Source organism: Lytechinus pictus, chromosome 3 (genome assembly GCF_037042905.1).
Source record: "Lytechinus pictus isolate F3 Inbred chromosome 3, Lp3.0, whole genome shotgun sequence".
In the NCBI taxonomy this organism is placed as follows: Eukaryota; Metazoa; Echinodermata; class Echinoidea; order Temnopleuroida; family Toxopneustidae; genus Lytechinus; species Lytechinus pictus.
In genome coordinates, this window is record NC_087247.1 from 63,810,136 (window position 1) to 63,831,016 (window position 20,881).

At 35.2% G+C, this 20,881-nt stretch overlaps 1 protein-coding gene and 1 long non-coding RNA gene across 2 annotated transcripts in view; both read left to right on the top strand.

The window, feature by feature from the left end:
- The window catches only part of LOC129256826 (heterogeneous nuclear ribonucleoproteins A2/B1-like), a gene marked incomplete at its 5' end in the record, with an annotated part of 33,603 nt that extends 20,033 nt beyond the window's left edge, over positions 1–13,570 (top strand). The window contains 5 exons of the mRNA XM_064096049.1: positions 1,617–1,658; positions 5,432–5,515; positions 6,519–6,632; positions 8,762–8,925; positions 12,174–13,570. Coding sequence (XP_063952119.1) covers positions 1,617–1,658; positions 5,432–5,515; positions 6,519–6,632; positions 8,762–8,922 — 401 coding nt within the window. The remainder of the gene's footprint in view (positions 1–1,616; positions 1,659–5,431; positions 5,516–6,518; positions 6,633–8,761; positions 8,926–12,173) is intronic.
- A 2,743-nt stretch (positions 13,571–16,313) lies between these two features.
- LOC129256827 (uncharacterized) lies at positions 16,314–20,649 on the top strand. Its single transcript, XR_008584100.2, has 3 exons — positions 16,314–16,812; positions 17,656–17,730; positions 18,420–20,649. It is a non-coding gene; the product is annotated as an uncharacterized LOC129256827 (long non-coding RNA).
- Positions 20,650–20,881: the final 232 nt, after the last annotated feature.

Here is a 20,881-nt window from a genome sequence, read left to right on the forward strand (position 1 = left end):
ATGATTTTGAGAGTGGATTTTGGATGATTTTTAAATGGTAAGCGGAGCTCGAGCATATGGCGCTAGTGGGTCGTTGAGTTGTTATCACTCGGCAATAATTTCGGGGGCAATATTCAGATTTTATGTCGCCTTCGAAAGCATGATTTTGGGTGATTTTGAGGGCGACTTTAGGCATTTCTGGGGCGAATTTGCCCGCCGCCCCCGGGTATTTGCCATGGTAACAGCCAGAGGAGTGCAGGTATGCTTACAGTGAAACATATTCTTCTCAATGCATTGAATTTGCTCACATACTAATTTTTGTCTCGCCTGCATAGCAGAGCGAGACTAGGCGCTGCTTTTCCGACGGCGTTGGCTTTGGCGTCAACATAACTTATAAAGTATATGGGCCTAGATTATGAAACATGGACATAATGGTTATCAAGTATAACTGAACATCCTGCCTGAGTCTCCGGTCACATGACCAAGGTCAAAGGTCATTTAGGGTCAATGAACTTTGGCCATGTTGGGTGTATTTGTTGATTTCCATCATAACTTTGAAAGTTTATGAATCTGGTTCATGAAACTTAAACATAAGAGCAACCAAGTATAACTGAACATCCTTTGTGAATTTCAGGGTCATTTGACCAAGGTCAAAGGTCACTTAGGGTCAATGTGCTGTTGGGGGAATCAAAACAAAATCTAAGCCAAGGTTCAGTTTTTTAAATGTCTTAACTCTGAAAGTGTATGTATCTAGTTCATGAAACTTGGACATAAAAGTAATCAAGTACCAGTGAATTAACATCCTGCATGAGTTTCAGGTCACATGACCAAGGTCAATTTACTTTGGCCGTTTTGGGGGGTATTTGTTGAATTGCCATCATAACCTTGCAAGCTTATGGATCTAGTTCATTTAGGGTCAATGAACATAGTACGTTATCATATGAATAGTGTTTTTTTGTGAATGATAATTCCATAGTCATTTTCAAAGTCAGCACTGCTGCTATTGTATATCGCGAAATGCAGACAAGACTGCCAGAGGCGCTCCACTTGTTACAATTTTCTTGACCTGAAAACTTTGTTCAAAGTTGTTTCACAATCAAATATGGTAACGTTTCTTAAAGAAATCGATCCTTTCATGAGAATCTTAGTTATTTCCAATTATGCGATTGGGCAAGGCATTTTACTTGAATTTTCATAGGAGACGTAAAGCCGTCATCCCTTGTAAGGAAGAGCCATACCATTTGCATGTAGTACCTCTCTCTTCGAAGAGTAGGGAATTTTTCTTGGTGAAGTAAACTTTTTCCCCCCTCCATTTATTTCATAACTCAATTCATAGATCATATAAGTAATAATAAGAAAATGAATCCCACCAGGAATTAGCACAACTTTACATATTAATATTCAGACACTTGTTGACACATTGGTAGTGTTTTTAAACCTCTATCAATCCGCCCCCCTCCCATTTTGTTAAAACAAAACTGCAATAACTTTTCGAATTGCGAAAATATTGTGTGGATGCCCCTAGCCTTTTAGATAAAGAAAACTTCTGCCCCTATTAGTTACATGTCTGGAAGAGTTACCTTCTAATTTAAACAGTTTTTAATTATATTATTTTTGCCCTGATTTCATATTTTTAGATCAAGGTGGCTATGGAGGCAGTCGTTATGGTGGTGGAGGAGGTACGTGGTAATTTCATTTATTTTTATATTTTATTGAGGCTTCTAAAGATATCTCTAGTTATGATTATAGTAATATTAACCCTATCTTAACTAGGCTATTTCGGACCAGTATATACTGGGGGGGTCAAATTGACCCCCCCCCCCCCCTCAGATCTTGGCCGCTCATTGCGCAATCGCCGCGAAAATTTGCAAGAGCGTAGAGCCGGATTTAAACTACAAGAGTGTATAGTAAAAAAATTTAAAATATTTTTTATTATGCAATAAGCATATGAAATTTGCCATAAATTTGGTTTTTTGTGTATTTGCCTTAAACTCAATTTTTAAAGCTAGTAGAATGCTAATTTTTGGTGGGAGTATCAATTACATTTCTAACAAATATCTACAAAAAAATAGCAAAAATATAATTAATTTCTCATGTATTTTATTGTTTTTTTATTAAATTCTTATGTATTTCTTTGTTTTTTCAAACCTTTGTTTTTTATTGTTTTTCCCGATGAACTTTGTCAAGGACCCTTTTGCGATCATAAATAGCATAAAATAAATCCATTTAAACGAACAAAACTAAAAATAATCATACATTATTTTTTGTTGAAAAACACAATTTGCCTTGACTTTTTACACGGAATCACGTTTTTGAGCAATTTTGGGTCTGACATGCACTTACAAAACAATGCGTGGCAAATTTGGTCTCAAAAGATGGGCTAGACTTGAAAGTAAAAAGTCAGTGAGCGGCACAGTCAAAAAAATTTGTGCGACGGCGTAGTTACAAAATTTGTTGAGGGGGGCAAATTGACCCCCCCCCAGTTTAATATGGGTTAAAGGTCAAGTCCACCTCAGAAAAATTTGATTTGAATCAATAGATAAAATCAGACAAGCATAATGCTGAAAATTTCATCAAAATCGAATGTAAAATAAGAAAGTTATGACATTTTGAAGTTTCGCTTATTTTTCACAAGATAGTTTTATTTACAATTTGGTCTCATGCATATGAGAGAATCGATGTCCCTCACTATTTATTTTTGTTTTTTATTGTTTGAATTATACAATATTTCAATTTTTACAGATTTGACAATAAGGACCAACTGAAATGTTTTGTGAAATGAAGCGAAACTTTAAAATGTCATAACTTATTTTACATCCAACTTTGATAAAATTTTCAGCGTTACGCTTGTTGGATTTTTCTTGTTTGTTTTCTACACATAGCTGAAGACACCAGCGAACATACATACTGTAAAAACGGTCAACAAACTTTTTTCTAGTGCTGTGGTAACGGTACTATGTAATTGTTGCCTATTTCAGTTATCAGTGATAAGTTGCAAAGACGAAATGCCATACACAAGTACCGCATTTTCTCTCGTGGAACCATACTTTTATACATGCTGAAGGTATCGATCATTTTTAAATCTCAAATTAAAGAGTACTTTTGCTGCATATCAAAATTAAATGTACCGATAGGAGATATCAATGATAAATGAGGCGATCTCTGTGGGCGATTCTTGATCTTCAGTTTGGCTTCGAAATCTCTGCTTATGGTACTTTTTGTGGAATGTACATATTTTTGTGTTGGCAGGCAATCGCGAGCCAGTAAACAAATCAAGTGCGCGTTGCATGTACATCCTAGTGTATCGTTTGGGAACAGTACGTGTCTGGGCCACGATATACGAGTTATTTGAGGAACCAATTTTTTGGTGAGCTTATAAATGGTCGGTGGATGTAGTTTAAGAAATTTGCGTTAGTAAAGTCACAGCATCGGAAGTCTTGGAGTTTACTAATGACCATTAAAGGGATGGTCCAGGTTGGAAATATTTAGATATATATCAGAGTAAAATTCACAGAGCAAAATGCTGAAAATCTGATAAAAATCAGATAACAACAAAGTTATTGAATTTTAAAGATTTGCATTGTTCCGCTGAAACATGTCTTTATGAATATTCATTAGGTGGGCTGATGATGTCATATCCCCAATTGTTCTTTTGTATTTTATTATATCAAATAAGGTTTATTCAAAATTGTTCTACCAAGAACTACAATTGAATTGACAACTGATTAACTTCATCAGTTATTTATTGCTGCAACTTATTTCATCATAATGGAGACACATTTACACATATATGAAAAATGAAACATGATTTCATGTAATACCAGTAACACAAGAAAAAGGAAAAGTGGGGATGTGACATCAGCCCACCTAATGAATATTCTTGACGATGTGCATATAACTGTTTTCACAAAATATTGATAAACTTTAAAATTCAATAACTTTGTCATTTGTTATCAGATTTTTAATGAAATTTTCATCACTTTGCTCTGTGAATTTTACTCTATTTATTTAGATATAAATATTTTCAGCCTGGACCATCCCTGTAAGTCAGAAAAACTTGAAATATTACAGGTAGCTACACAAAAAATGTGTAATCCCTGGCTAACAGTAAATCTCTGTTTATCCGAAGCCATCAAATTGAAAACGGTTAGTGGCATGGACGGTTGTTTACCGGATAAAAAACGCTTGACTACAGCACTAATTTTGACCCATTACATGCCATCCAAGTTTGAGATTGTCCGGAACTTAAAAAAACAATTTTTGTCTCACCTGCATAGTAGAGTGAGACTATAGGTAACACTTTTCCGACGGCGACAGCGTCAACATTAAATCTTAATCGAAGGTTAAGTTTTTTAAATGGCAGCATAACTTAGAAAGAATATGGACCTAGTTTATGAAACTTTGACATAAAGTTAATCAAGTATTACTCAACATCCTGCGCAAACAGCGGCCAAGATCAGAATTGGAGGCCATCATCCCCCCACAACCCCTGTCCTCAATACATCTCAAATAGCCCAGTCCATTTAGGGTTAAGGTCAATGAACTTTGGCCCTGTTGGAGGTAATTATTAAATTGCTGTCATAACTTTGGGCTATTCCATGGTAAAGTTACATTTGAGGACACCTTGACTCATACTTGAGCTGTAACTCCATTATTATTGATAGGAACTAAACATCTCTTTATCACAACATAGTACGCAGTCTGACTATCCTTTGTATAAAAACAAAACTTGGGAAATTTCATTATACTCCTGGCAAATCTTTGATATGTGTCAGTTACTCATGTAACATGATTTGGACATGCATAAAATGAAAAGTGGACATAAGTGAAAAGTGTCCTCATACAAGGCTTTTATGAAAGTTGATTATATCCATTTCAAAGAAGTATATTAGGGAGTCAAATTTGTATATAATTAAAAAAATAAAGAACACATGGTTTTTACTAGGGGTGCAGATAAAGTGGTTACTCACGTTACGGTTCAGATGGGCTATATGTACAAAGACACATTGAGCTCATGTCCAACCTATGGAATTGCCCCTTTCAAAGTTTGTGGATATAGTTTATGAATTGTGGACATAGGGGTAATCAAGTATCACTGACAAATCTTCGGTCGCACGATCAAGGTAAAATGTCATTTTACAGGGTAATTGAACGTAGTATTATTATATGAATGGCGTTTTTGTGATTAATTATTTTGTAGTACTTTTCAAAGTAAGCACTGCTGCTATATTGAATCGCGTAATGCAGGTGGGACTGCCAGAGGCGCTCCACTTGTTATTTGTTCATTATTGGCAAAAGGAGAACTACATGTCTGAAGAATCAATTCACATTCATGAAGAGAAGAACTGTGATGTATCACTTGAATATATGCATATTACAGATGAAGGCATGTGAAGTTATTTAAAAACAAGAGGCACAAAGTAAATTAAGTAAAATAATTGCATTCTTACAGGAGGATACAGCGGTGGTAGTGGTGGCGGCTACAGTGGATCAGGGGGAAGCTATGGCAATGGTGGTGGCTATGGAGGAAACTCTGGTGAGTTGAATATAATTTGATTAAACAGAAAGAACAAATTCCACAATTACTGTTATAATGTATCAGACTACTTTGAATATTTTGTTTGGAATATTATTTTCTCGTGTTGGTATTTTTGTGCTTATTAACCCTATCCAGGCCGGGAGGGCCCCCCCCCCCCAACGATTCGCGCAATATTTTCGCAGCACAAATTTTTTTGACTGCGCCGCTTGCTGACTTTTTACTTTTAAGTCTTGCGCAACTTTTGAGACCAGTTTTGCGTCCCCTAGGTACGTGGTTCCGAAATTGTGCAACATTATGTAAGTGCATGTCGGACCAAAAATTGCTCAAAAACGTGATTTCGTGTAAAAAGTAAATATGCAAATTGTGTTTTCAACCAAAAATCATAAATGTATATTTATTTTAGTTTTGCTGGTCTAAATGTATTTATTTTATGCTATTTATTTTATGCTGTTTATGATCTCAGAAGAGTCTCCAACAAATTTCATTGAAAAAACAATGAAAAACAAAAGGTCCAAAAAACTAAGAAATACATAAGAAATTGCAAAAAACAATATAATACATAAGAAATTCATCTGATATCGCATTTTTTTAAATTTACACTTGCTAAGAACACCACAAAGTTTTTATACCCAAAATTAGAAAATTTGGAGATCTATTTAGGGAGTTAGAGGGTAAAGTATGATTTCGCATACTAATTACCCATAGATTAGCATAATTGCTTAATAGCGATTTGCATGAAATGAATTACTCTACAGTTTTGTAGATTATGTCCCAGACAACCTGCGTGCCAATTTTCAGCGCGGCCAACGGCCGAGATCTCAAGGTCCCCCCCCCCCCCCCCCCTCGGCCATATGAACTCCCAAAATACCACGGCCTAGATAGGGTTAACATTGTTATCAAATCCTGGTTGTCATTCTCTTCCCATTGCACTTATTTCAAACGTTCAATCTTAATTGCTAGGAGTGATATTGTTTCTCATCTTTTTTAAATTCCCTATTAGGTAATTACAATGACTTTGGATCAGGTTATAGCCAGCAGAGTTCAGGTGGACCTATGAGGAGTGGTGGTGGTGGTGGAGGAGGAGGATATAGTGGACGTAACGCTCCTTACTCTGGTAAGCTACCTCTCAAGTATGAATTTTGTAGCTTTGACATCGGGTTGAGCACTGTCAGTTTTTAGCTCATCCGACCTGAAGGGCCAAGTGAGCTTATGCCGTGGTGTGTCGTCTGTCGCCCATCCACAATTTCTAAATGCTTTTTCTTCGTCATTTCAAGTCCGATTTTAATTCTGTTTGCCTTATATGATCGCACTAAGTGGGGGATTCAAAACTTCTACACAGAATTTTGAATATGCTAATTTATGCACATTTTTTTAAATTCACAAAAATGCTGCCTCTTTATTTGTTGCCCGATTTTGATTTTTGTCTTCAGTCTGGTAGAGTGTCATGAGGTTCACCAAACTTCTGCATAGAATTTTGAAATTTTGAGTAAAAAAAATTATTTATGCTAATTCCAAATCACAGAAAATGCCTCTTTATTTGTTGACCGAATTTTAAAATGCTTCTTCGTCATTTCAAGCCGATTTCAATTCTTTTTGCTTTATATGATAGCACTAGGTGGGAGATTCACACTAAATTTGGAAACTCATTAGATACATGCTAATTTGTGCGCATTTTTCAAAATTCACAAAAAATGCTTCTGTATTGTATCCTCCGAACTCTGTTCTGAGGATACTCTGATACTACGGATTTGGCCTTGTCCCGCCGCCGCCGCAGAGATTTCCTTGTGAGCGCTCTATCAGCTGCATTTCTTCTCAGATCATCTTCAAATTTGGTATGAAGGTCCATTATGGTAAAGTAAACTAGCAAAGCCGTGGGTGGAGACATCGTTGCCATGGTAACGAGTTTTAGTGGAATAGCAGAGATGTCCTTGTGTGCTCTACTAGCTGCATTTCTTCTCCGATCATCTTCAAATGTTGCATGAAGGTCCATTATGGTTAAGCAAAGCCGCCTATTGATTTTGATGTGGGCGGAGACATCATTGCCATGGTAACGAGTTTTTGTGGAAGTAGCAGAGATGTCCTTGTGAGCGCCCTAGCAGCAGCATTTCTTCTCTGATCAACTTCAAATGTGGCATAAAGGTCCATTATGGTAAAGCAAAGACGTGTATTTTGGTGTGGGTGGAGACTTTGTTGCCTTGGTAACGAGAGTTTTTGTGGAAATAGCAGAGATTTCCTTGTGAGCACTCTACTGGCTGCATTTCTTCAATTATCTTCAAATTTGTCATGAAGGTCCATTATGGTGAAGCAAAGCCGGCTAATGATTTTGGAGTGGGTGGAGACATGGTTGCCATGGTAACCATATTTTGTGGAAAATTTGGTAAAACCTGTAACTTCTGCTTTTTTTACAGTTTGTCATAACAGTTGGCACACAGAAGCAATATTAGAAGGTTAAGCGAAGATGCCTATCATTTTTGGTGGGGGGGGGGGGTCTTAGGGTTAGGTTTACAAAATATATCCAGATTACTCTATAATTGTATTCCCCAATGGGTAATACTGGACAATACTTTAAGGTTCTGCAGAGTCACACTGCTGTGTCATATTATTGTCATCAAATTTGGTACGCACAGGCAAAATGTGGGCAGGTTCATTGTCGCCATGATAATTGTATTTATTTGTCAAATTTCTGTGTAACGGATGATTCGGTGGATACATGTGCTCGACCGCGTGACCCGCCGAGCATCTCTAGTTATAAGATAGATCTAGGTGGGGATACAAAATTTTGAAACTCATTAAATATGCTTATTTATGCAGATTTTTCAAAACTCACAAATAATGCTTATTTATTTCTGATTTTGATTTTTTTTTGTTCCATCTGAGAGCCACATGAGGATTACCAAGGTTCTGCACAGAATTTAGAAATTTTGACAAGAAAATTATTTATGCTTATACAAAATTTATTCATAAATCACAAAAACTGTCATTTCTTCATCAATTTCAATTCTGTTTCCTCAATTTATGTCACCAATATAATTCACTACAGTGTCAATTTGGCTGAAATGAAAAATTATGTTAAATTTTGTTGCATGATGCCGGATGAGCTCCACATCATTGATTTGCTAGTTTGTTTTATTTTTGTTTTTACGTGGAAAGATGCCACAAATATGTCTTTGCTTTCCAAGCATGTTTATTGAAAAAAAAACATGACTTTACAATCTTAAATGTTCAAATTTGTGTTCTCTATAGGAAGCTATGGTGGCAACAGTGGTGGTGGTGGTGGTGGTGGATATCAAGGAGGTGGAAGTGGATATCAGGGAGGTGGAAGTGGCAACTACAGCAGTGGTGGCAACAGTTACAGTGGTGGATATAGTGGATATGGAGGAAACAGTGGTGGCCGCAACTACTAAATGGTGAGACTGTGTATACTTCCTAAAATGTATTTAAAAGCACTATCCAGGCCTTATAAGGTTTAGGCATCATGAACAAAGTTCCAACTTAATGAATTTGCTGGATGTCATACTTGCCTAGTTAGGACTTGTTAATAATTGTTAACTGTTATGGATTACATCCAGATGGGGGGCCTTCAGGATCTCTGCTGCTGCCTGTACCATCACACAGAAAAAAAATGCCTGCATGTCGACCATGTCATGATCTACAAAATGGCATGGTTAATTTTTGTCTCACCTGCATAATAGAAGTGAGACATAGGCCCTGTTTTTCTTGCAGCTGTCGCGGCGTTGTCAACATTAAGATCTTAACCTAACCAGACCGGCTTTTTTGGGTGTGAGAAAACCGGGGGAGTTTAGTCGAATCAACACCCCCCTCCCTTCGCGATCTTGGCAATTTATCGCGCAAACGCCATGATGAAAATTGGCATGATGTAATGTGAATGTGGGATTTAATCTACAAGGCTGTATTGTTCTCCGAAATTATCAGATTTTTTTTGTATGAATTAATTATGCTTATTTATGCGTAATATATACCTTTTGCTCTTATTCATGATAAAAAGCTCATAGAATGCTAATTTGTGGTGTAAATATTCTTTATACCATTGCTTACAGTTATCAGTGAAAGAAAAATCCTGGTTTGTAAATGATTTTAATGTAGTTTACTGTTATATGAATTTCATATGTATTTCTTTGTTTTTAGACCTTTTGTTTTTCTTTGTTTTTTCACCAAATTTATAGCAGAACCTTTTTGGAGCATGATTATGCTAAAATCAATTATTTCAGCAGATTTAAGTAAAAATATCTCTTTAAGGTTAGAAAACACAATTTACATTGACTTTGTACACAAAATCACGATTTGGAGCAATTTTGAGTCTGAAAATTGTGTTTTCAACCAAAAATTATGAATGTATGATTATTTCTAATTTTACTGGTTTAAATTGGATTGATTTTATGCCATTTACGATTGCTTTTTGACAAAATTCATTGAATTAGAAATATATAACAAAAAAACAAAACATTGAAAAAGCAAAGAAATAACAATCGCAAAACAAAATGAATAGGGAATCAATTTTTGTCTCGCCTGCATAGCAGAGCGAGACTATAGGCGCCACTTTTCCGACGGCGGCGGCGGCGTCAACATCAAATCTTAACCTAAGATTAAGTTTTTGAAATGACATCATAACTTAGAAAGTCTATGGACCTAGTTCATGAAACTTGGACATAAGGTTAATCAAGTATTACTAAACATCCTGCCTGAGATTATGACCAAGGTCAAAGGTCATTTAGGGTCAATGAACTTTGACCATGTTGGGAGAATTATTTTCAAAATCTTAACCGAAGGTTAAGTTTTAGAAATGACATCACTTAGAAAGTATATGGACCTAGTTCATGAAACTTAGACATAAGGTTAATCAAGTATTAGCAAACATCCTGCCTTAGTTTCAGGTCACATGACCAAGGTCATTTAGGGTCAATGAACTTTGGCCAAGTTTGAAACTTTGAAAATTTATAGATCTAGTTCATGAAACTTGGACATTAGGTTAATTAAGTCCCACTGAATATCCTGTGCGAGTTTCAGGTCACATGACCATGGTCAATGGTCATTTAAGGTCAATGAACTTTGGCCGTGTTGGGGGTATTTGTTAAATTACCATCCTAACTGAAAGTTTACGGATCTAGTTCATAAAACTTGGACATAAGAGTAATCAAGTATCACTGAACATCCTGTACGAGTTTCAGGTCACATGACCATGGTCAAAGGTCATTAAAGGTCAATGAACTTTGGCCGTGTTGGGGGTATTTGTTGAATTACCGTTGTAACTCTTAAAGTTTATGGATCTAGTTCATAAAACTTGGGATATAAGAGTAATCAAGTATCACTGAACATCCCCTGTGAGTTTCAGGTCACAAAACCAAGGTCAAAGGTCAGTTAAGGTCAATAAACTTAGGCCATGTTGGGGGTATTTGTTGAATTACCGTTGTAACTCATAAAGTTTATGGATCTAGTTCATAAAACTTGGGATATAAGAGTAATCAAGTATCACTGAACATCCCCTGTGAGTTTCAGGTCACAAAACCAAGGTCAGTTAAGGTCAATAAACTTAGGCCATGTTGGGGTAATTGTTGAATTGCCATCATAACTTTGAAAGTTTAGAGATAGAGTGAATGAAATGTGGACATGGGTGTAGTTGACAAGTCTTAAGTCACCGTTCAAATGTCATTTATGGTCAATGAACGTGGTATTATGTCATTATATGAATGGTGTTTTTGTGAATGATTATTTTATAGTAGTTTTCAAAGTTAGCACTGCTGCGATATTAAAATCGCGTAATGCAGGCGAGACTGCCAGAGGCGTTCCACTTGTTGTTTGTAGATATAAAGGTTCAAATATGATAATTTAGGGTTTAGCACTTTCTAGGCCTTCTTAGCCAATCTACTATGACAACTATTTCAGTAATTTTCATTTGTTTTCTATTTTATGATTTTTGACTTGCCTGCATACAGAGCGAGACTATAGGCGCCACTTTCTGACGGCAGCGGCGTCAAAATCAAATCTTAACCTAAGGTTTTGAAATGACATAACTTAGAAAGTATAAGGACCTAGTTCATGAAACTTGGACATAAGGGTAACCAAGTATTACTGAACATCCTGCCTTGGTTTTAGGTCACACGACCAAGGTTTTTCATGTTTATTAAGGTTTGATCAATGATTCACTTGCAAAACGTGTAACTTCAGAACAGGTGACCTGGGCATCACAAATTTTGTCTTTAAAAAAACTTTGACAATTCTGACTTGATGCACGAAGCATCCCAATGAAGTCAAACCAAAAGTTTAGCTTCTGCAGAGCTTGGAGATGGGGGTCTCTTATTTTACTTATTTGAGAATGTACATTTTTACTTTTTTTTCTCTGTTTTTGTATGAGAAGTCAATTGTGTAGTTGAACAAAAGTAATGCTTTTGTTGGAACTTGCAAAAGTTTCTTCTCTTAGATCTAAACCTCAATTTTTTTTTTGTCCATTCAATTTTCCCCTCAAAGGAAGTTATAAAATTATACAGAAATTTTACATTTTATTTTGTTGATGTCTTTTTTTTTTTAGTCTCTGGCCTAAGGTGTTTTACTCAATAATTATTTTTGTACTTAGTGATTTGTTCATGTCATCATTGTATTATGTTGTTAGTTTGTGTAATTTGCAATTTATCACATACAGATAGGATACAAGTTGATTGGTAAGAAGGCGAATACAACAACCCATATGACAGGAAAGCAGATAGCTCTGAATAGGCCTCTCTCCTTATGTACCTCACATCTCACTGGCAAAGTTATTGATGAAATAGGACATCCTCTTGAAGTTAATTGCTCGCTTCTGCTTAATATAGGAAAACCTGAAGTTCAAGAATCATCAAGACCCACATAGCAGATATGAGCTTGCTAGTTTGGTAGCATGTTCCCCATCAGCACAAGGAACTATCTAAAGCATGTATAGGATTGTTTAACTCAAACAGACTTTTAAGTAGCTTGATAGTTTCAATTACATATGGATATTGCATTCAAACAGGACATTTTCCCCATGAACTAAATTATGTCATAAATGTATTCAATTAAGCATACTCATTAATCACCCTGGCGTTTTTTTTTTATGAATTATAAATGCCCTTTTGAAATGTGCATACTGCCACATGATCTATGTTAGCACCTGCTAACAAGAGGTGATTTGCCTTGTGATTGATCCAGACTCTGTTATTTAAACATTGGCATTCAAAGTTCCTTCTACCCAATTGAGATCATTTGGCAGTGTGTCTCCTGCAAATATTAATTTTATAATAATTTTCTGTTGGAAATGTTCGGACATGCCGTTATGTTATAAAAGACCCTGAGCTCTGCTAGAATCCATGTTGCTACTGTATTGACAATCGATCGATTGGGTGTTATCAGGCTACGCAAAATGACAATCTTTATAGAGAACATTTTTCAGAACCTGTTATATAAACACAATTACTTACCTGCATTGAAATTATATATATCATTCAGTACAGCAGATAGAGAGGAGCAGAGAATGCCCTGTAAGGAAATATTTGTAAATATGTACAGATTTAATGTAACTATTCTCTTTAAAAATCACCCTTTTTATACAACTTTCCTTTGTTATTCATATACACTAAAATACACATAATTATGTCTCCAGATTTAATCTGTACATTTGAAATTGTTCTTGAATGAGATAGAAAATTTGAGATCGATCATGTTTGTGTTTGTTGTAGATTTTCATTTTATCTCATATATCCCCCTCCCTACCAAGAAACAAGAAAATACAACCAAAAACAATTGTGCTCAAAAGAAATGTTTTAACATTCTCTTGACATTAATCCATTATTCATTTGATAGTTCATTCTTTCATATCAATTTTTTTTTTCATTCATTAAACCACAGAACAGCAAGCTATCAGTTAACTCTCGTTGCTTTTTGACTAAGAAATATTCTAGTGGATTTTATGGTAGACATTTGTCTAGGTTTTATGTGTAAGTTGTGTCAAATATTGTGTAACAGTGTTTTTATTCCAACCAAGTGAATTTGAATTAAAAGGATTTTCCTCATAAAGATATTAAATTTTTTTGTCAATAGTCATGTTTGCCAAATAGAAGTCTTACATCCTTATACAGGTACTGACCAAAATTTCCTAGTCGTAGATCTATTAAAAAATAAATATAGTTGATATTAAAGGGTTTTTTTGCCGGGGGTGATTATGTAACGATAATAATCACTTGATACAAGTCGCTTGAACAAACTAGTCTCTTGTTTTCGATTACCTCTCCAATTTGGATATGGCCCACATATAAACAAAATGAAACTGAATATGGGTGTTTAATCACACAGAAAACTCCTATGGGAAAGTTTTCCATTGAATTTCCCTGTGGGTTACCTGAAACGGTAGTTCAAGCGTGTGTTTTTTTCATCAGTGTCTCGTCATCTCATTAATTTAGTCTGAATTGGATCAAATCAGTCATGTTGCCCTTACGTGATAAGGATAGTGACAGTTATGAAACTCGTTATGTTTTCTATGAAGCACATTTGAATTTATCAATTAAGAGGATATGAATTTGCTTAAGTAATGGCTGTAAACCATCAAAAGGTACGTAGCAGCACCCCATAGTTCCCTTTGGTATATATCAATCTTCATAAATGTGAAGTGCTAATTCTTGTCCTAAGTTTCATTGGTAGTTCATTTAGCAAGAAAATGATCACTTTTTTTCAGGTCTCCACCTACAATGATTAAGATGCACATCTTTTTTAGTGAAATGTTTATCTTTTAGTATTGAGTTGTATCCCCTCTCCCCAGGAAAAAATTGGGGTTCTGTTTTTCTTTGCCATGCGATTCCAAGCAATTGTTAGCTATTGCTAGGAACACTAAGGTGCCCATCCATGAGGGCCATAACTCAATTGCAGTACCAGTCACTGTATATTCTGGAAAAAAAGAGATGTGACTTCTAATTTTACCTGGAAGCCTCTGCAACATTTTCACAGCATCTCCAGTAAGCCCTGGAGACTAAAATGGCAAGCTTGATCTCTGCGGCAGACAAAGAACACAGGTTATGTGATAGGGACTGGAAAGAAACTATTTTATTTTAGCAATCCCCTAACAGATGTATTTTTTGTTTTATGCTGATCTTCAGGCCAGTTAGAATCCCCCCCCCCCCCCCTTTAAAGACAACTCTTTTTTTTCTTTTGTCAAATTAGATGGTTAGACTTGTTTGTGCAGGTCCTATAATCTTTAATTGGTCAAGTTTATATTTACGTCAATACAGAGAGCATTCTTGCTCACATCTTTCAATAAGTCATTTGATTATTGACTTTAACAGTCTTTTGGTCACAGTGTAGATGCAAAGTTTCAAGCTCTTACCTGTTTCTACAACCTACATGTATGCACTTTGTAAGCCCATTTTTTCCCCTCAAATCTTTGGCAATTGTGAGCCAAGTTTCTACAAGCTATATCTTGTCAAAGATTCTGCACAACATAGGCACATTCCTATTTCAGTTACAGAGTTGCTAGCAAAATTCAACTTCACATAGACACTGACTTCATCCATTCCTACAAGCTAGGCACTTTGCTAGGCCAGTTTTCTTCAAATCTTAGGCCATGCTAGCCAAGTTTCTACAAGCGATAGGGTGTTGCTAGCCCAGTTATCTTCAGTTATTTGGAGTCGATAGCCAAGATTCTACTCGACATAGGCACTGACTTAATCCGTTCCTACAAGCTAGGCCACTTGCTAGGCCAGTTTTCTTCAAAACATAGGCCATTGGTAGCCCAGTTTCTACATCACATAGGTGTAGCCTTGTTTCCACTCCAGTGATATGATAGGAGGATAGAATTCTGCAAAAATGATAGGTAGAGTATCCAGGTATTTTCTTGTAGGTAATAGATGTCTTGTGGTACATTGTTATATACATGTATGTGAAACACTCTTAAAAGTCAGGAAGGATTAAATACCTATTTTATAAACTAGGATTTCTGCATTTGATTTTGGGGTGTCCAAAAGGGGCTAATATAGTCAATATATATATATATATTTCTTTGGCCAACAAAAGGAATTTGCTTGAAGTGAACATAGGTCCTGATGTTGATCTTACTCTTTTCTGTGGACTATGGGGACATGAATAAACACTTTAAAAAAATTAAGATCAAACTTGAATATTGACATGCATTGATGATTAAGTCCCAACATGGATTCTCAAGTTAAGCTCTTTTACATGAAAAGAAATATTTGAAACAATCTTGGTTTCTGCAGCATTTTTTCCTGATATTAGTTTTCTGAAAGTCTAAAACAGAAGTACTTTGGAAGGCATTGATTATTAACTTGATTTTCTAGTACCCTCCCCCCTCCTGTCAGAGGTTCACAGAGATTATTTCAAATTATTCTGGATAAAGTGTTGATTTTTCTTTCGGGCAATCTTTCATATTAAGAGTGTATTCATTTTAAAAGAGTGATTTGAACTATATGTAAAATGTAGTGTGATTTGGAAACCAACTGCCAGCTACTAGATTAGTGAAAAAAACAATCAAATCCTAAACACAAAATAATCCACTTTGGCACACTTTTTGTTAATTTCTCACATTTGTGAATAAGTGATGGATATTGGATACTAGCTCGTTTGCAATCTTATCCTTTCAGCAAGTTAACATCTAGGAAATTCTGACAAATTAAACAATGCGAAAGCTTTGTAATGAATTAGGCCTTCAATTAAAAAAAAGTTATCAAAATTAAAGTTGTTTGGTCTTGTTGGGACACTGCCGATAATTATTATTGGTCTTCTGAAGAAGATAGACTGGTCATTAATTTCAAGAGGGGAATATTCAGTCTGTGGGTTGATATGGAAAGTTATGTTCTTTACTAAATTTCTGATCCAGTTATTCTGAAGACTTACATGATCATTAAACACTCAAACATTCAGAACTTTTATTTTATTTAGTTTTATTTGATGTGATTTAAACTTTCACCAGTCTGTTTCTGTAGTTCTTTATGTTAATCTTTTCTAAAGACTGCAATTTATGGTAACTACCTAACCATCGCTTGATTTTAATGAGGCTGTAAACTGTTCAATGTATTTTGATTATCATTAACATCAGCATCATCAACAGAAGCATAATAATATAATCTCTACCTGTTTTTATCACCGTCATTACCAACAGCATCATGATAATTAGCATCAGTTAGTATCATCAACAGGGAATATCCTGTGTTGAAGACTAGGAAGTAATCCTCTTTTTCTTTTCTTATAGCAAGACATGGCTGATTTTGATTGAGGAGATGGAGGCATTATTGCAGTTACCTGTGAACAATGCAATTCAAAAGGTGAGTAATACAGATAACTGCCTGCACGACTGGTCTGCAGCCAGATTTCTCAAAGAATAGAATATTGTTCTTTCCAGCATTACATGAAAAACAAAATCTCATTTTATATTTAGAAATAATTGGGTTGGAGTTCCTTGATATCACCGGAAATTTTTTTTTTTAATGAGGGGGGAGGGTGGGCTGGTTCATGTCAAAATTGAGTGCAGTGTATATGCTTTAATATTAATGGCTTTAATGATAACCTTCATGAACCGTGTGCCATTTTGGAGGCAAGGAGGTATTTTGTTGCATGATCAGACATTTTCGATCTGAGATCTGAAGGATTGGGGGGGGGGTGGGTTAAAGGAGTAAATGATATGTGAAACAACCACATTTTATCATAGCACCATTCTTTGATGACGAACCACATTTCATCATACACCATTCTTTGATGACATTTTTAAACCTATCTAAACTGGGCTATTTCAGACCAACATATACTGGGAGGTGAGTCAATTTGACCCCCCCCCCCCCCAGATCTTGGCCGTTGATTGCGTGATCGCCGCAATAATTGCATAAAATTGCGTAGAGCAAGGTGTCAACTACAAGACTTTATAGTAACATTTTCAAAAAATGTATTATATAAATTTTTAATGAAAGTAAAAAGTCGGAGAGCGGCGCAGTCATAAAAATTTGCAAGGCGGCAAAATTTGTTGGGGGGTCAAATTAACCCCCCCCCCCCCCCCCAGTTTAATAAGGGTTAATCCAAGAATTCTTACAGATTCAAATACCTTTGTAGTTGTTGCTTTTATAAAACAGTCTTGATTTAGAAAATGCTAATCACATTCTTGATATGTTTTTCAGATTGCTTGCAGCAGTCCAAGGGAATAAGCATTAAGTACTTCATCCAGAAAAGTGACTGATTGCTGAGCTTGTAATGTAAGCAGAATTTTAAAACATGATTTGAATATAGAAATTGCCCAAGTCAGATCTCTTTTTTGGAGCACAGAAATATGTTCAATTTAAAAGATGTAAATAACAACTGTTTGCATATTCTGGTCTGAGTTAGGCAATTTCTTAACTTTATGTATTACACAGAGTCTACTATATCTAATACTTCAAGCTAAGTTATCAAGGTAAGACAGAAATAAAGGTACTTTACAAAAGTGTTAGTGATAACTCCTAAAAATAATGGATTTCAGTATTTATTGCACAATCAAAGAGAATGAATTGAGCAAGGTGGTAGGGAAGAAATGGCCGTGTAAGCATTTCATAGTAACATCCATATTAAAGTTTTGTTTCGATATTTAAAATATAAATGTATGACACCTTTAGTAAAGACACTACAAAATCTTGTCAACATTGTGAAGTGTTCAGACAACATTATATAAATAAGTATCCCTTCCAGCTGAACACATTGCAGAATTAGAATCGTGGAATTCTTATTTCACCATGATTCTCTGACAAAATATTGACAAGTAATGTATGTTGCTAAGCTTTTTGCTAAAATTTTGTTCCTCTGCTTGAAAATTTCTTCAAAGAACTCTGAAAATTGTTTGCTATTCTAGAGGTACAAACAAACTTTTATATTTACTCTGTATCTCTATTTTCACTGAATATCCTTACAGAGACTGGTAACAAGGAAGATAGGAGGCTAGTAACCAGACCAATGACAGTTGGTATCCTACATTGAGAGAACCGTCATTTATTCTCATTAATGGCAGTCAAATCATCGCCTATTACACTAAGCTAAGATATGGAATCTAGTCTACATATAAGAGACTATTAGCTCTTGCTCCCTCTTCGAGTCAAATTCAACCTTAAAGATAAATTCCAGTTGTGGGGACGATCTCAAAATGACTTTTTACAGAATTTAATATAATGATCACCAAAGTGTCTGTTTGTATGAATAAAAAATATGTGCCAAAGGATTCTGGAAGAAATTGTGTAATTGCTGAGAAATAAGCGCGGATTCTGTCACTTCCGCAATAATAATACACTGTCCCACATGTGCCTATCTGTGTTGGCGATCTTCAGTGTGATTGTTTTTTTGCTTAGATATTATGATTTCACCAAGTTCAGTTTATGTAACTGTACCAGATCTAGATCCACGATGATGTAGTAATACTTAACCTTGGTTTTACAGACTTTCTCACGAAATCAGTATTTTACTGCAACTACTGTCATTTAGCTTTAATCATGCTGTATGGTTGTTTGTATACGAAATAAATTATGCTTATTTATGCGTAAATCATACTTTTTGCTCGAATTCACCTTATAAAGCTCATGGAGTTAATTTTTGGTGTAAATATCTTTTATACCATTATTAACAATTACAAATTATAAAAATCCTGGGTTGAAAATGAATTTCTTATGTATTTTCCAACCTTTTGTTTTTTCGCCAAATTTATAGTAGAACCTTTTTGAAGCATAATTATGCTGAAATCAATTAGTTTCAGCTGATGAAAGTAAAAATAATTATATCTTTATTAATACAGTGAGAAAGTTCAATTTACATTGACTTTGTACACAAAATTACGCTTTGGAGCAATTTCGGGTCTGACTTATGTAATGTTGCGTGATTTTCGAACCGCACACTCGGGCATCGTGAATTTGATCTCAAAACTTCAAAGCGCAAGACTTCAAAGTGAAAAGTCAGTGAGTGGCGCGGTTGAAAAATTTCCGGGGGGTGATTCAACCTCTCCCCCGGCAGCTTAAAGTCTTTTTCACTTTTTGTTTCTATTTGAAGTGCTATTTGTTATATTAATGTGACTACTATAGTAATTTTGGTACGTCTGCATGTATATCAGATAAAGGCCTAAGGTGATATTGTAAGTGTTTTTATACATGTTACAAAGTTGTGTTCATCACATATTTGATGTAAACTAAAATACAAAACATGTTATGATACATCATTAACCCTGTCTTAACTGGGCTATTTCAGAGCAACATATACTGGGGGGGTCAATCTGACCCCCCCCCCCCCCCCCCCTCAAATCTTGGTCGTTGACTGCACGATCGCCGCGAAAATTTGCATGCGCGTAGAGCCGGATGTAAACTACAAGACTGTATAGTAAAATTTTCAAAAAATTAATTGCTTATATTTTTTTATTAATTATGCAGCTTTTGAAATTTGCCCTAAATTTGTTTTTTGTGTATGTTTTTGCGTTTAACTAAATTTATAAAACTAGTAGAATGCTAATTTTTGGTGAACACGCAGATTTTTACATTTCTAACAGAAATCTACAAAAATTGCCAAAAAATAATTAATTTCTTATGTATCTTCCTGGTTTTTTTAAATAATCTTATGTATTTCTTTGTTTTTCAAACCTTTGCTTTTTATTGTTTTTTATGAACTTTGTTGGGGACCTTTTTGCAATTATAACTAACATAAAATAAATCCATCTAAACCAGCCTGATCTAAACCAACAAAAGTAAAAATCACACATTTATGATTTTTGGTTGTAAAACACAATTTGCACTGACTTTGTACACATAATCACGTTTTTGAGCAATTTTTTTGATTGACATGTGCTAACAAAATATTACGTAATTTCGGAACTGCGTACCCGGGCGTCGCAAATCTGATCTCAAAAGATGTGCAATATTTAAAAGTAAATCGTCAGCGAGCGGCGCAGTCAAAAAAAATTGCGCTGGCGTAATAAGTATAATAAGGGCTAAACTAGTAGTTGACATGGTTATAGCTAGCTTTGCAAAACAAAATTTTGCTCAACTACAGAAACGTCGTTGCTTGCATTCATTTACGATTATAATTTTTTCCAAGCATGTACGAATGATGTATTTTGAGGGAAAAAAATGTAAGAGAAATCCTTGTAAATAAAGTTTATATTTTCAATATGATTGTTTATTTTGTGCTTTTCTTTTTTTTTTAAGTGAAGTGCTTGGAAGGTGGAATATGTTCTTTGAATCATTATGCACAGTCAATTTAGCAGAAATATACTATGAGAGAAGTGAAAATGTAGAAAAGTCAAAGTAATGACAAGTCCCCTCTCTATATCTAATTCCTAAGTATTTCCCTTTAGAATTGACATACAAGGTTGCCCGTACGTAATGTCTATTGGAGAAATGG